Genomic DNA, 17,224 nt, shown 5'->3' on the forward strand with positions numbered 1-17,224 from the left:
TTGGTACCGCATTGATGAAACCCTTCTTATATATTTCGACAGACTTTCTTCTATTCCTGCGGCAACGCGCAGGGACGGGTACGCTAGTTGTAAACAAAAAAATTTAAAGTACTGAAAAAAAAATCATAAAAAACGTTTTAATAACAAGCTTTTAAGTAATAATGCACTAAAAAGTAGAAAATAAATTACACACTACTATTTAAATAACTATAAAGAAATGCGTGTGTCTCTTCCTAAATATTAGTAATAGTATCCAATAGGTACGAAGGTGACCTACGCTTTTCTTTATAGTTATTTAAATTGGCCTAGTAGTGTATAATTTATTTTCTACTTTTTAGTGCATTATTACATAAAAGCTTGTTATTAAAACGTTTTTATGCATGTTTTTTTTAAGTTTAAGAAGGCTAATTAAAAATGGATTAAAATCATGTCTATATCCGTAGTTGCCATCCCCCGTAGTGTTAGCCTATTTCTGAAAACGCGAGTAAGTTTAGGGGAGATAGCTCTCGTTTTATTTTTGTTAATCCTAAAAAAACTGGATTCTTTTCTGTTAGAAACCCGAAAAGTTTTCCTTGCCCGGTGATATGGAATCTAGAAGTCTATGAATATTTATCATAATATAATTAAATATAACCCTAATAAATAATAAAATATAGATCTAGATCTAGATCTACTTGAATATAGATCTCTACATATTTTATATAGATCTAGCTAGTCCTATCTTCATCAGTATGTCTAAGTCTGGCTCTAAACCACATCTATTTTATAACTAACACATCAGGATCTCAACCCTAGTCGTACACAGTACACACAGTAACTTAACATACTACTAGATCTAGAGATCTACATTGAAACTACATTCGCTAGATCAGACTTGAGTAGATCTAGAGTCAGAGTGGACTAGAGAAGTCTAGATCTAGGCCTACACGTAAAATACCAAGTTTTATTATTTATTAGGCCTAGTAAAAAATTAGGCCTACTAAATTAGGCTAGTGATTGGTGACTCGATCTAGATCTAGATCTAGAAGATCTAAGCCCTAGGCCTAATCATTTTGTAGATAGGTTCGTCGGTAGGTCTGGTAGGCTGTAGTGGTAGATATTTATTTTATTATTAGAGTATTTTACTTAGATCTAGGCCCTACTTAGCCCTACTAGTTTACTAAGTAAAGTTTAGAATGGTAATTTATCGTTTTAGCAAAATCAATTCGACCGGCACTAGTAATTTAGTAAAAAATGTCCTGAAATTAACGTTTGACAATGATGTTCCAGATACTAAATTTGCTATTAAAAACAGCAGCCATCTTACGTAAATATTATTTTGAGTCATTTTCCTTTAATTTCTATTTGTATAAAAATGTATTGCTGTTTGCTATTAAATATGATTGTCTTGTTTTTAAATATAAAATATGCGTTTTTTTTTTTAAAAAGTTCTGTTCTTTAAACAATATGATTGACTAACAATAAACATCATCAGTTCTAGAATTATTATTATGAGATGCAATTTTTATAAATTAAGGAAGTCTCGATTTTTGTAGCGCTACTAGATCTACTACTAGCTAGATCTAATGTTTATTTAAATATTAGTTTGAGTTTATTGTTATTGTTTGTTTCTATTTTCATTTCATGTTTTCATGTTTTTTCCTTTAACTCATAAATAACATCACTTTTTTTTTACCTCTCTTCACCTTAACCCCTCCCCCCCCCCCCCAACACCCATTTTCGCAGTCACGAAATAGTCGTAATGTCGAAAATTACCTTTTTGCCCTGTCTTTAAGAAGTCAAGCCGTACTTCTAACAAAAAAGAATGTATGTTAATAGCATTTTTGTATTAGGCGAAATACGTAATGTTTCTTGTGTTCTTACCCCTCCCCCTTCCCACATAAAACGTCGTCTCAAAACCAGTTACTCCACCCCTTAAGTGCGTGATGTCATTTATGGTAGATCTCAAGTCCTAACCTTTCATACACATTTTGAATAACTATTCCTATCAAAATGTTGATACCAAATACCCAAAATGATTGATATGGGGTTGTCCTTAAGCGATGTCACATATGATATGCTAATGTGACGTCAACTTGCGCAGAACCGCAATTTATGACCTATAATAAAGGTGTGTTGGGGGGGGGGGGGGGAATGCATGACGTCAATTATGGAAGACTTCTATAATGCTATGCTCAATGAAAATGAGGAACATAAAGCGAACATAAAGCGTTAGTTTTCATGCATACCTTTGCTCATAACAAATTTGCAAGCCTGTTGTCTTGAGAGGTGTTAAACTACCTCAGCCCATCATTCCCACAAAAAAAGGCCTGCCACTAAATGCTTACCGACGTAAATAGGCCGCACTATTGACTTCAAATGAAATAACTTCTGATAATAAGGCTCAAACCAAGTAGCTCCTGGCAAGAGTCCAAGATAATTATTGGCTTGCAGGTAAAATTGGACAAAACAGCAAGTTTCGCAACATGGGGCATAACAAAAGATCGACTCGTAATACGACAGCAGCTAATGTAAAGCTAGAGCTCAGAATAGGCTTGAGTTTAATATAAAATAGTGTTAGCAGTGGACAGCCTCTAAGACTGTGCATTATGAATACGGCCATCTGCAAAATGCCAGAGTCCGACGATATCTGAACATCAATTATGTCTTTTATGAAGTGCGGAGCACCTTTAAGAGGGGAGCTGGGGGGGGGGGGGCCTTCTGTCCACATCATAATCACAAGTTTCGTGCGGCGCTTAAGGGACAGACTAAGTTTATAGTTGGGACTGGGAGCCTAAATGCATTTATTGAAGCCGCTGTGTCACTGGCATTTTAGAGCCGAACGTCTAAGGGCAGCAGGTTGCAGAAATTAAAACACGTCAATTAGTATGGAAAAAGGAAAACAGCATGCCAATGTAATAAATTAAACATCAATATAATTCCCCAAACTAAAGTCATTTAGATCTATTTGTCAGGCTAAACGTTGCTAAAGTCTCATCGCCATAGTGATATAGTGCCTGTTTTGATTTTTTTTTATTACGCTGTATCTCTTTCTTTATCATTAGCCTAATGACAAATGATGTCATGTGCACCGCAAATTTGTTGACCTTGTGCTTAGTGGGGGTTGAAACAGCTTGGTTGAGAAAAATGACGTATTTTTTTTAATCAGATGAATAAGAGATATAGGTCAATCTAGATTATTTTTTAGAGGGACATCTCATTATATAGTGGGTGTTTTTGTTGTTATAATAATTGATGATGGGGAGAGGTAAACATCGACCACTGAACAAATTGAAAATGATGAAAGCAGGAAGCAAACAAAACAAAAAAAAAAACATGTAGTATTCAGATACATAACTAATTAAACCATATTTTCATAAACACAATAACCTTAACTCAGAAAAAGTGTAGGCCTTAGACTAATGTCTACAGACAAAATAAACAGCTAGGCTTAAACAGATCACCCATAAATGATCACCTGCCTTCCCTTCCCCCCCCCCCCCCCCCCCGTCTCCTGCTACCCGATACTCTAATGGTCAGTACAAAAAATCATCCATCATAACACACTCGAAATAACTTTTTGACAGCCCACCCCGACCCCCGTGTCACACTCCATACAAAAACAACATGTCCCAACTGGCAAGTTGTGTTTGGTCTATGAATGGCACTTAAATCTGGCCATTGTCTACAGTTATGACAGTTATGATGTATATTAAACACCAAAGTCAACACAATATACATACGAATAGACATTTTTATCAAGGGAAACTACTCTAATTTTTTTTTTGGAAAGATGGCCGCTGTTTTTAGTTACACATTTTTATCTCAAACACCTTGTTTAAAGTTAGTTTCATGGAATTTTAAATTGTTTTGGTCATTGATTGTTATTTTCAATCAATTAGCTGTTATATTTTGTAAAATTTGACATAAATATACTTATTAAAACACATATATTCATCAGTTACCTGTCCCACACATAACTACTGCTGCCGAATTGATTACGCTAAAACTTAAAACGATAGATTACCGTTTAGAATTAGATCTGACTCAATACTATTATTTGTTACTTAGTACTAGTAGGGTATTTGGTAAGCTCTACTCCCTACCCATACCCCCTTTTTAGATAGTAGCATGAGAATTTTATTTTTTATTATTTTATTACAAAACCGTACTAGATCTACTTTGATCAACGCCACCTATATGCATTGATCGTGTATATAAGTACTGTGATGAGCATACTTTTTATTTCTATAGCTTAACAAAGTGTTCTCTTAGTTTTCCAGGGGCTAGATTAGATTTGCACAACTCTGCATTGCAAATCATGCAGTTAGGACACTGCCTCTCATCAAGTACCATCCATTATACATGTAAATTCATATTTGACATATTTGCCGACCACTTTCTGTGTTTGCTCGACATGGTTAGTATGAAGGGATTAAAATATTAAGAGAGAAATCACACGATGTACCATAACAACAGTCACAAGTTGATTACTGTACCACAATCTATCTATCTATCTATCTGTCTGTCTGTCTGTCTGTCTGTCTGTCTGTCTGTCTGTCTGTCTGTCTGTCTGTCTGTCTGTCTGTCTGTCTGTCTGTCTGTCTGTCTATATATATATATATATATATATATATATATATATATATATATATATATATATATTTATTTATTTAAAGCAATGTAAGTCTGTCTGTCTGTCTTTTATGCATTACTACACCTCTCATCACATTGGCGTGAAACTTCGGGAAGTTATTGTGAATATTCCTGGGGAGGTTTATGCGGAAATTTTTTTTTTAATTCACAGGGGTAGCGCCCCGGCAGGCCGCGATTTGTTTTTTCTCTATGTACGGTATATAAAAAATAAAAGTCGATAGAAGTTTGACGCAGTTCATCCCATCGCAATGAAACTCTATGGAGTTGATTAGAACACCCCAGGGGAGGTTTATTTTAAAAAATATCTTTTGAATTTGCAAGGACGGCGCCCCTGGAGGGGTTGATTTTTCTATATGTACGGTATATAAAAAAAAGTCGATTTTGGTTTGACACCATTCATCCGATCGCCATGACACTTTGGGGAGTTCATAAGAACACTCTGGGAAAGGGTTCCGTAAAAAATAATTTTTAATCTCGCAGGGGCGGTGCCACGGGAGGGTGCGATTTTTCTCTATATACGGTATATAAAAATAAAAGTTAATTGGAGTTTTTCACCGTTCACCTGATTGCCGTTAAACTTGCAATTAGCATCTATTTTTAAATGATCCAATCAGAAATAGAGATCGAGTTTCTAACAATACACCATTAGTAATGCTTTACAAATAGCATCAGCCAAAATGATGTTTATAATACGTCAAATGTTCTTTTTTCTATGTGTTAAAGGAAAAATCCTGTTGATTTGTGTCACTTAAGCGATTGACGCAATCTGCATCATTGTTTCCAAATGCTATTTGGCGCTCTGGGTTATTCTGTGAGCACTATGGCGCCTATGTTAGTTGTAGCCAGGGGTTAGGGTTAGGTTAGCCGTACGCTGTGCCTTTGCGTTAGTGTAAACAGGGGATCCCGAGAGAGCCCCTCTACGTCCCTGACACATGGGCGGTCACCGAAGTGTGTTCTACTTCATTATTTTGGTGAGTGAATAACTTAAGGTTTTCATGTGGTAGTGTTGGTATTGTAGGTAAACACGTCTCCTTATATTTATGATCCAAGCCTTGGCATTGTTTACATTTAAATAACTCAGTTTTAGAAAACAAGGTCACGCGGTTTAGAACGTCTTATATATTTCATCAGATTTTCTTATATCCCTGCGGCAACGCGGGGGGACGGGTACGCTAGTATAGAAATAAAAAGTACGTTAGTCACAGCACATTAACACATAATCAATGCACGAATGTAACTTGTGTTATCTCACTCTGGCACTTTTCATTATTATGTCGTGCTGACGTATTTGAACTATTATCTGCTGCAGCCACTAGTTCTATCATCTGCACCGTCAGAACAATACCTTTTCAAGTTTTTTTAAAACAATTCTATTCACTGCCTTTATTTTAATTCAAAATAAATTTCAGGATTAATTTTAAAGATCTGGGACACTTAGAATGCCATTGGAAAAATACAATACTTTCTATATCTTAAAGTGGCAAGTGCAACTTGATTTACAAAAATGGCTCATCTGAATGAGTCAAAAGACAGCAAAGCAGTTGTAGCAGTCAAAACCTTTATTTCTGGAGGTAAATTTAGCAATGTTTGATTTTATTATTAGCATTCTTGGTACATTTACATTTATTAAAAAAACTTTGATAACTAACCCTAGCATTTGTCATGCAATATTATTGACTTATGGTGTCAATTTTTCCCAAAGTGCATCATAATAAACCATAACATTTTTTAAAAAAAAGGTTTAGCTGGAATTTTTGCTAAAACAGCTGTGGCTCCTTTGGACAGAGTAAAGATTCTACTTCAAGCCCATAACCAGCACTACAAACATTTGGGTAGGCTTTTATTTAATTGTGTCCTTGGGCTTAGTTGATCAAGTCGAATAGCAACTTTTAAAAATTAATCTTTTGTTTAGGTGTCTTTTCAACACTAAGCCATGTCATCTCAAGGGAAGGCTTTAAAGGTCTCTATCAAGGAAATGGAGTGCAGATGTTGAGAATTTTTCCTTATGCGGCTATTCAGTTTTTGAGTTATGAGCAGTTTAAAAAAGTAAAATAAGTTATATAATATTTTTAAAATATAAAATCTGGTTATATATAGATCTAAATGTTTTATTTTAAAAAGGCTGACATTGAAAACTGAGAAAGAATATACTGAACTGAAAAACAAAATTGCACTTGTAGTTTCTTTTAAATGAGCAACAACTTGGGGGTCTCTGATCTGTGTTGACATAACTGTGGCAGGGGACAAATGGAAACTGTTATTACATTAAGCTGTAGCTATACAGCCATAAGCTCTAGCTATACAGCCATAAGCTCTAGCTATACAGCCATAAGCTCTAGCCATACAGCCATAGGCTCTAGCTATACAGCCATAGGCTCTAGCCATACAGCCATAAGCTCTAGCCATACAGCCATAGGCTCTAGCCATACAGCCATAAGCTCTAGCTATACAGCTCTAGCTATACACCTGACACCAACACTAGAAGCCTTTTTAAAAAAAACAGTTGAAATGAGAAAAAAAATTTCAGCTCTATGTTTGTTTTTTGTTACTAAAGTAATTAGTTCACATTTATTTAAATATATGTCAGATTAATAATATGTTTCTATCTTTTAGATGGCTAAATATGTTCCCATTGCCAATCAGTCTCCAAACTTATGCAAGTTAATATGTGGATCTCTGGCAGGTAAGTATTCGATATTTTCTACACACTGCTTAGAGTTTGGTTGGTCATTCACTGGAGTAACTGGTTAGGTAAGTCATTCACTGGAGTAACTGGTTAGGTAAGTCATTCACTGGAGTAACTGGTTAGGTAAGTCATTCACTGGAGTAACTGGTTAGGTAAGTCATTCTCTGGAGTAACTGGTTAGGTAAGTCATTCACTGGAGTAACTGGTTAGGTAAGTCATTCTCTGGAGTAACTGGTTAGGTAAGTCATTCACTGAAGTAACTGCTTAGGTAAGTCATTCTCTGGAGTAACTGGTTAGGTAAGTCATTCACTGAAGTAACTGGTTGGGTGTGGTGTGAGAGGATGTTGAGATGGTGTTTATATATATCTAATTATATTCACCATGGTGTTTATATATATCTAATTATATTCACCATAATGTGAATATATAGGGGATTGATCCTACTTAACTTGTGTGAATCCTGTACAGAATTCTCCAGTGTGAAATATAAATGACACAACTGACACAGTTCAAATTTCTTTGTTTATTAACATCAGTAGCGTATGCGGGGGGGGGGGGGGGGGGTGTTAGGGTTAGGGGGGGGGAGAGCAGCCTCTCCCCCTCTGGCCATTTTCAGCAAAGTGGCGCCTTTTAGAAACTTTTTAAACTCAAAGTTTTAAACAATGATATTTGTTACAAAATTATTTTTGGTCGGCACATCTATGTAAATCACAAGATTTCTTTTCATGCAGCAATTAAGCATTTAATACTTCTAGACTAGTTGTGTCTATGTTTGCAACACATAATAACAGCAGTATCAGATTGTCATTCTGAAAATAAACATTACAATGCATAGCAATGTTTAAAAAACCTCTACGGGTAGTACCACTTGACAAGAGGGGTGTTAAGTTTAAGGCAACTATATAATGTATTTGCTTAAGAATAATTAAATCTTCACAAATAATACAGTTTGAATTGTGTAATTAATTTTTTAAAATTACAGTACAGACACAGATACAACTTGGCACCTCTATTTAAATTTACATATGGGCGAACTGTGTAGTGGTGGGAAAATGTTGACACGGTCAACATCATCATCACGTTGAAGTAGTATAATTATGACATTTTGGGTGATACTGATTACGATTACAAATTATATAAAACAGTAGCAACTTTATATAATCATTATTATTTTAGTTATCTAGATCTATATTAAATTTGAATAAGGCTATATTTTGAATTATAGAAACAACTAAACTTAAACTAACACTGTTAATTATACGCTCAACTGTTGTATCGTTTGCATTTGTTTCGAAAATAGCTGTGACAATTAGCAGCATTCTGAAATTCATGATCGCTAATGACTTTGTGTTCCATGTATCCAAACCTGTCTAGTTGTGTCTTATATTTCTGACTTTGCCATCACTAAGCAGTGCCGGAGCAGAAAGATCCTTCAGCCGTCTTAAACTCCTGAAAACATACATCCGTTCTACTATGACAGAAGACAGGTTGTCCAGCTTAGCCTGATTACAATTAAACGGCAATTAGCTTCTGATGTTGATTTAATAGACGTAATTGACAATTTTGCTAAAATGAAACCTTGACGAAAAAGAGTATTGTATTTCTAATAAAAGTTTTAGATTACAGCATAAAACAAAATTGTTATCAAATGTGTTTACATAGAATGTTTGCATATGAGGATGGCAAAAACCGACTACGCCCTAAATTTTATATATAAATATGTATATATATATGTTTATGTATATACATGTGTATATATAACATTAAAAATTCTGCGCCTTTTTTTTTTGTTGCTATTTTTGCTTCTCCTACACGGAAAACCTGAATACGCCTCTGATTAACATTCACAATCCATCAATTTCTAACACTTACTCTTTTGTCTTACACTTCTACTTTCTCCTAGTCCTAACAATATCTATGTTCAACTGCTTTTAACACTCAACTTTCTCCTAGTCCTAACAATATCTATGTTCAACTGCTTTGAACACTCAACTTTCTCCTAAATGCTCAACCCATCAACTCTGCTATCTTTGACCAACTGCTCTAACTCTGAACAACTGCTAACTGCACTATCTACGTCCTATATGTTCAGTGCCCCACTGCTAACTACTGACACTTAGTCAGCTGATCATCTCACGTGACCAGTCTTCACCTTCCAACTCATTGGTTCCTACCTATTCTAGCTAATCTACCTATTCTAGCTAATCTGCCTATTCTAGCTAATCTACCTATTCTAGCTAATCTACCTATTCTAGCTAATCTACCTATTCTAGCTAATCTACCTATTCTAGCTAATCTACCTATTCTAGCTAATCTACCTATTCTAGCTAATCTACCTAACTCATATGCTTGACCTCAGTACATTTTCTCCTTTCTGTTTGATCTATTTGTAACTAGCTTAACTTATGTCATCACACTGGTTAATCCAACAAGAAATATTATCTAGCAAAGTTAGTGGGTGCTTACAGCTAGATCGTGGGAAGGTTTTACAATTTTATTCAAGTTCATAAAATAATGAAACTCTCAGGCTTACAGGATTTTCTTAAAAATAATTTCAGATGCTTAAAAATAAGTTTTTTATAATTAATACTTTTATTTAAGTTTAATTTTATGTTTACACTGAACAATTTGAACTTAAAACATCACTATAATATGACTAAAAATCTTTTCATTCTGTTTGCTTTAACTTTTGTGTTTCAAAAGGATCTCGTAAACACTATTCTAAAAATGTATCTGTTGGTAATTTTTCATTAGCTTAAGCCAATCTGAAGATGGGAGGACTCATGGGACATTGTACAGACTCAAGAAAGGAACTTTATTAATTAGAGCTAGAGATAACAAATTACATGAAATTTTTTAGTTCTCAACAACCTCCCCAAGTTTCATGATGATAGTATGAGTTTGTGTATAAAAAACATGCAGACTATATATATATATATATATATATATATATATATATATATATATATATATATATATATATATATATATATATATATATATAAAGAATATTGTTTTGTATACATTGCCCTTAACTTTTGTCTGCACTTTTTGTAAGCTTAGGTCTAACAGCTGTATTGATCACCTACCCATTGGACATGATCAGGGCAAGGCTAGCATTTCAAGTGAAAGGAGAGGCCATTTATCAGGGTATTCTTCACACAATACAGTCCATTCGTCATTTTGAAGGAGGTACTAGAGGGCTTTACCAGGGAATAGTGCCAACTATTCTTGGTATGGCCCCATATGCTGGTAGGCTATCAACTAACCATATGATAGTATGCTATCATATAACCATATGATAGTATGCTATCATCTAACTATATGTTGGTATGCTATCATCTAACTATGCTGGTATGCTATCATCTAACTATGTTGGTAGGCTATCATCTAACTATGTTGGTATGCTATCATCTAACTTTGTTGATATGCTATCATCTAACTATATGCTGGTATGCTATCATCTAACTATATGTTGGTATGCTATCATCTAACTATATGTTGGTATGCTATCATCTAACTATGTTGGTATGCTATCATCTAACTATATGTTGGTATGCTATCATCTAACTATATGTTGGTATGCTATCATCTAACTATATGTTGGTATGCTATCATCTAACTATATGTTGGTATGCTATCATCTAACTATATGTTGGTATGCTATCATCTAACTATGCTGGTATGCTATCATCTAACTCTCTGATGATAGAGTCATCTAATCGCCAACTGTCTTTTTAAAGTCATCTACCCAGCTTTTGTTTCTCTGTCATATACAATATTAAAAGTGAGCAATTAGTGTCAGGGTTAAACCTGTCCAATTGCTTGAAATTATATTTATCTAGATATTTAATATTAAACAACTAAAGTTGAACTTTGTCCATTTCAATTTAGAAAAATTAGAATAATAAGGCCCTAGATAGTGCATGGAATAGTAAATGTGTATTGGCATTCACAACTGTGATATTCCTCTTCAAAACAGTATGTGGAATGTTCTAATTTGTCTTCCCAACCCTAATTATATTTTTTAACCCTAACTCTATGTTGCCTTCTTTACCCTAATTATATTTTGTTTGTTGTTGTTTTTTTTAACTTAATTCCTTTTTTTTTGTCACTTTTTTATTTACAAAATTTACAGAAAGATAAATAAATAAATATATATTGTGTGTGTGTATATATATATATATATATATATATATATATATATATATATATATATATATATATATATATATATATATATATTATGTATGTGTGCACGTTTTTTATGCAAACAACTCATACTATCATCATAAAAGTTTTTCTTGTGCATAAAATGAAGTAATGTTGGTTTATTTTCAGGTCTCTCATTTAGCAGCTTTGAAATTCTAAAAAACTTTGCCCTCGACACATTTCCTGAGTTGTTAAGTAAACCTTGTCCACAAAACACTGGGGGTCTGGTCCTTATTTTACCTGCTAAACTTGTGTGTGGAGGCTTGGCTGGTGCTATTGCTCAAACCATTTCGTAAGGAAAGCTATGTCATCTTGATTTAAAATTAGTCAACGCATGTCTTTAATAGTATTGTGTGCATGGCAAACAGAAAGTATATTTGTTGTTGGTCAACACGGTGTGGTCAAAGTGTTGCTGATAATTTAATTACTTCAGTTCTTTTCAAATGCTCATTTGCAATACGTGCAACTATGGATTGAATTCACTTTTAGGATATTTTAAGTTGTTCTTCAATTGAAGTTTAAATGCTATTTCTATAGCCCATAAAAAATAAATAATGTTTTTCCATGAAAATTAAATTCTGAGACGTAAAAAAAAAGCATCTGATGTTCCTAGGTACCCCCTTGATGTTGTCAGAAGGAGAATGCAGTTGTCTGGGATGGTGAAAACTTCCCCAGAAGCTTTGGTGCATTATCAAAGGTTTGTTAGAACAACATTTTGTGTCATTTATTGTTATAGCACTAAGAGTTGGCTTAGGACTTTGTCATTTGTTGTCTCATTTATTGTTATATTACTTTGTGTCATTCTTTGTTATATTACAATCTTTGTTATATTGCTTTCTATTATTTTCAAATACTTTGTGTTGTTTTAACTTTTTTTTTACTTTTCTTAGACCTATTTGTTTAATCTATGTGTTTGTATTTCACAAAAACCAAATCTGGAAGTTTTTCGAAACAAAAGTTTTAGTTAAACCTTAGATTCAATAACGCCATTATAAAAAGAAGTTTCTAGCTAAATCAAATTTGACATAATTCAGTGTCATTAATTTATTTTAGGAGCTGGCTCCGAGTAATGGTTGATGTATATCAAGAAAATGGTGTTGTAAGAGGATTGTATCGTGGGATGAGCATTAATTATATCAGAATTATGCCTACTGTAGCTATTTCATTCGCCACATATGAAAGCGCAAAACAAGCGTTTGGACTTGACACAGGAGTTGATAGATAGCATATTTGGTTTGGACAAACCTTAATCACTGGTCAATAGGATCAGACAGAGCCTACACATCAATATGATAGGCATATTTAGTTCACCAGTCAACAGGAGAGAGATTAAAAGACACTGGTCAACATGACATCAGACTAAACCCACTGGTCAATATGACATCAGACTAGCCCACTGGTCAACATGACATCAGACTGAACCCACTGGTCAATATGACATCAGACTGAACCCACTGGTCAATATGACATCAGACTAGCCCACTGGTCAACATGACATCAGACTAAACCCACTGGTCAATATGACATCAGACTAGCCCACTGGTCAACATGACATCAGACTAGCCCACTGGTCAACATGACATCAGACAAAGCCCACTGGTCAAAATGACATCAGACTAAACCCACTGGTCAACATGACATCAGACTGAACCCACTGGTCAACATGACATCAGACTAAACCCACTGGTCAATATGACATCAGACAAAGCCCACTGGTCAAAATGACATCAGACTAGCCCACTGGTCAACATGACATCAGACTAAACCCACTGGTCAACATGACATCAGACTGAACCCACTGGTCAATATGACATCAGACAAAGCCCACTGGTCAAAATGACATCAGACTAGCCCACTGGTCAACATGACATCAGACTAAACCCACTGGTCAATATGACATCAGACAAAGCCCACTGGTCAAAATGACATCAGACTAGCCCACTGGTCAAAATGACATCAGACTAAACCCACTGGTCAATATGACATCAGACAAAGCCCACTGGTCAAAATGACATCAGACTAGCCCACTGGTCAACATGACATCAGACTAAACCCACTGGTCAACATGACATCAGACTAAACCCACTGGTCAAAATGACATCAGACTAGCCCACTGGTCAACATGACATCAAACTAAACCCACTGGTCAACATGACATCAGACTAAACCCACTGGTCAATATGACATCAGACAAAGCCCACTGGTCAAAATGACATCAGACAAAACCCACTGGTCAAAATGACATCAGACTAGCCCACTGGTCAATATGACATCAGACAAAGCCCACTGGTCAAAATGACATCAGACTAAACCCATTGGTCAACATGACATCAGACTAAACCCACTGGTCAACATGACATCAGACTAAACCCACTGGTCAATATGACATCAGACTAGCCCACTGGTCAACATGACATCAGACTAAACCCATTGGTCAACATGACATCAGACCCATGGGAGAAAATATTAATTTCTAGACATTGTGATCTCATTTTTTTGTTTCCTCACAATGTCAAATGTATTAAGTTAATTATTCTTGTTTACAATGTCAAGTGTATAAAGCTAATTATTCTCGTTTACAATGTCAAATGTATTAAGTTAATTATTCTCGTTTACAATGTCAAATGTATAAAGCTAATTATTCTCGTTTAAAATGTCAAATGAATAAAGCTAATTATTCTTGTTTACAATGTCAAATGAATAAAGCTAATTATTCTTGTTTGGAAGGGCAAAGGAGAAAGCTTATTCTATTAAACAATGACAAATGTGGCAAAAAATTAAACAAGATGAAAGTAATTTAATTATCTTTGAGACTTTTAGTGTTGAATTTTGTGTTTACATCGGTTTGACTCTTATTTGGTAGGCTGTTTCACCTCAAGTTACAGCGGTTTGACTCTTATTTGGTAGGCTGTTTCACCTCAAGTTCAAACCACTTTTATTTTTATTTGCCAAAAGTACTTACAAACTCTAAACCTAGGATTTTGGGGTCGGAGTTAGGGTCAGGGTTTGGTTATGGTAAAAGTTACGTTAGAGAATTTCTCCCAGGCATCTCTTCCAGGGGCGGATTAAGGCTGAGCGTGCTCCCAGCTGAAATGTATATTTGTGTGTGTATGTGAAAAGAACAATAAGTAAACAAATGCTAATGAAAAAAATAGTCATGGGGATTTAGCATAAGAATTTATTCACGTTAGTCTTTGTATTAGTTGACTCAGTATAATCTAAGCCACTGAAGCTTGAATACAAGCATAAACATCCAAAAAATAAACAAATCTGAATTCATTAGGATTTGAAGACATGCAAATATTTTACATATGCAATTGAAAGAGACAAAAAATACTTAGAAAAGCTCTTCTACTAACTTCTACAGAATCTATATATATAATTCTCTTCTGGGAGCCGCTAGAAAACAAGCTGTAAACGCGATCCCTACCTCCCCACCCCTACATGATCTTAGTGAGCTGTGTTCACTCTAAATGTTTACAAGCAGAGCCAACGATTTTAAACGTAAGGGGGGGGGGGGGGGGTTATGGTCCTTAACGAGCTACTTATAGTATTTTTTTTAAGAAATATTTTCAGTGGCAGCGTTGGTACTGTCGAATTCACAAATTATGAATTACTGAAAAGTAGAAAATAAAACAAATAAATAGCGGCGTATGGTATGCCGCGGGCCGGCTCGTATAAAAGAAAATAAAGAATATCTCAAACCATCCTACGTGGAACAATCATGAATATTTACATGATATTTAAAAAATAGATTCTACCGCCATTTCGCGTTAACTCACAAAATCTCAATTCGTTTAGCGACGCTTTTGTCTAACATGTTTAGGTATATAATTTAAAATTGTTTTTAATGAAAATAAAAATATTAGGCTTAAATGGCAAAACATACAGAAGAATAATATTCATTTACATCTTCTATTACTAGAGAAGTTAAAATGTAGGATAAATGTATTAGGCCTACAACTCAGATATTACAACTACAGTACTTTTAAAATCGTGCATGATTATCTTTTAAAAATCATAACTATACGAAAATTTGATTCAGACAACAGAATTTGAAAACATCTCTCCATACCTTTTTAAAAAAGGTCTACTGTTGTAAACATGTTAGAGTTATAGTGCTGCTTGTCTATGGAATCCCTGCTAGGGGGGATAACTATTCTACTACCCTTTTAGGGTTGAGTTAGGGTTTGGTTTGGGGTTAGGTTATGGGGTTAGGGTTAGGGGTTAGGGTTAGGGTTAGGGTGAGAGTGAGGGTTAGGGTTAGGGTTAGGGTTAGGGTTAGGGTTATGGTTAAGGGTTAGGGTTAGGGTTAGGGTTAAGGGTTAGGGTTAGGGTTAGGGTTAGGGTTAGGGTTAGGGTTAGGGTTAGGGTTAGGGTTAGGGTTAGGGTTAGGGTTAGGGTTAGGGTTAGGGTTAGGGTTAGGGTTAGGGTTAGGGTTAGGGTTAGGGTTAGGGTTAGGGTTAGGGTTAGGGTTAGGGTTAGGGTTAGGGTTAGGGTTAGGGTTAGGGTTAGGGTTAGGGTTAGGGTTAGGGTTAGGGTTAGGGTTAGGGTTAGGGTTAGGGTTAGGGTTAGGGTTAGGGTTAGGGGTTAGGGTTAGGGTTAGGGTTAGGGTTAGGGTTAGGGTTAGGGTTAGGGTTAGGGTTAGGGTTAGGGTTAGGGTTAGGGTTAGGGTTAGGGTTAGGGTTAGGGTTAGGGTTAGGGTTAGGGTTAGGGTTAGGGTTAGGGTTAGGGTTAGGGTTAGGGTTAGGGGTTAGGGTTAGGGTTAGGGTTAGGGGTTAGGGTTAGGGTTAGGGTTAGGGTTAGGGTTAGGGTTAGGGTTAGGGTTAGGGTTAGGGTTAGGGTTAGGGTTAGGGTTAGGGTTAGGGTTAGGGTTAGGGTTAGGGTTAGGGTTAGGGTTAGGGTTAGGGTTAGGGTTAGGGTTAGGGTTAGGGTTAGGGTTAGGGTTAGGGTTAGGGGTTAGGGTTAGGGTTAGGGTTAGGGGTTAGGGTTAGGGTTAGGGTTAGGGTTAGGGTTAGGGTTAGGGTTAGGGTTAGGGTTAGGGTTAGGGTTAGGGTTAGGTTAGGGTTAGGGTTAGGGTTAGGGTTAGGGTTAGGGTAGGGTTAGGGTTAGGGTTAGGGTTAGGGTTAGGGTGTGGGATAGGTGTTAGGGTTAGGGTTAGGGTTAGGGGGTTAGGGTTAGGGTTAGGTAGGTTAGGGTTAGGGTTAGGGTTAGGGTTAGGGTAGGGTTAGGGTTAGGGTTAGGGTTAGGGTTAGGGTTAGGGGTAGGGTTAGGGTTAAGGGTTACGGGTTACGGGTTAGGGGTTAGTTAGGGTTAGGGTTAGGGTTAGGGTTACTGTGTTAGGGTTAGGGTTAGGGTTAGGGTGAGGGTTTCGGGTTAGGGTTAGGGACTTAGTGTTAGAGTAGGGTTAGGGTAGGGTAAAGGGTTAGGGATAGGTTAGGGATTACGGGTAGGGTACGGGTACGGGTTTAGGGCCTTTACGGGTAGGGACTAGGTTAACGGTTACGGGTTAGGGCTTACGGGATCGGGTTAGTTGACTTACGGGTTAACTTTAACGTTGAACGGTAACGGACTTGAACTTAACTGAACTGTTAACGTTAAACTTTAACTTTAACTTAACTTTAACACTTAACGTGGAACGGTAAACGCACTCACCCCCCCCCCCCCGCGTCGGAGGCCCCGCGCTCGCAA

The 17,224-nt window shown here is 36.0% G+C and overlaps 1 protein-coding gene across 11 annotated transcripts; it reads left to right on the forward strand.

The window, feature by feature from the left end:
- Positions 1-561: 561 nt before the first annotated feature.
- LOC131927499 (solute carrier family 25 member 16) lies at positions 562-14,324 on the forward strand. Of its 11 annotated transcripts, none has more exons than XM_059283172.1 (10): positions 569-729; positions 4,263-4,399; positions 6,045-6,206; positions 6,375-6,467; positions 6,548-6,681; positions 7,249-7,318; positions 10,385-10,573; positions 11,663-11,825; positions 12,147-12,230; positions 12,587-14,324. In XM_059283172.1, exons 3-10 carry the CDS (start codon positions 6,140-6,142, stop codon positions 12,756-12,758), a joined length of 972 nt encoding a protein of 323 aa, XP_059139155.1. In that variant the 5' UTR covers positions 569-729; positions 4,263-4,399; positions 6,045-6,139; the 3' UTR covers positions 12,759-14,324. The 11 variants fall into 11 exon arrangements, with proteins under 11 accessions (XP_059139161.1, XP_059139165.1, XP_059139155.1 ...); XM_059283174.1 differs by having other exon boundaries at positions 580-597; positions 4,255-4,399; XM_059283176.1 differs by having other exon boundaries at positions 581-597.
- The last annotated feature ends 2,900 nt before the right edge of the window (positions 14,325-17,224 follow it).

Source organism: Physella acuta, unplaced genomic scaffold, assembly GCF_028476545.2.
Source record: "Physella acuta isolate Inbredline_101_S28 unplaced genomic scaffold, ASM2847654v3 ptg001410l, whole genome shotgun sequence".
NCBI lineage: Eukaryota > Metazoa > Mollusca > Gastropoda > Physidae > Physella > Physella acuta.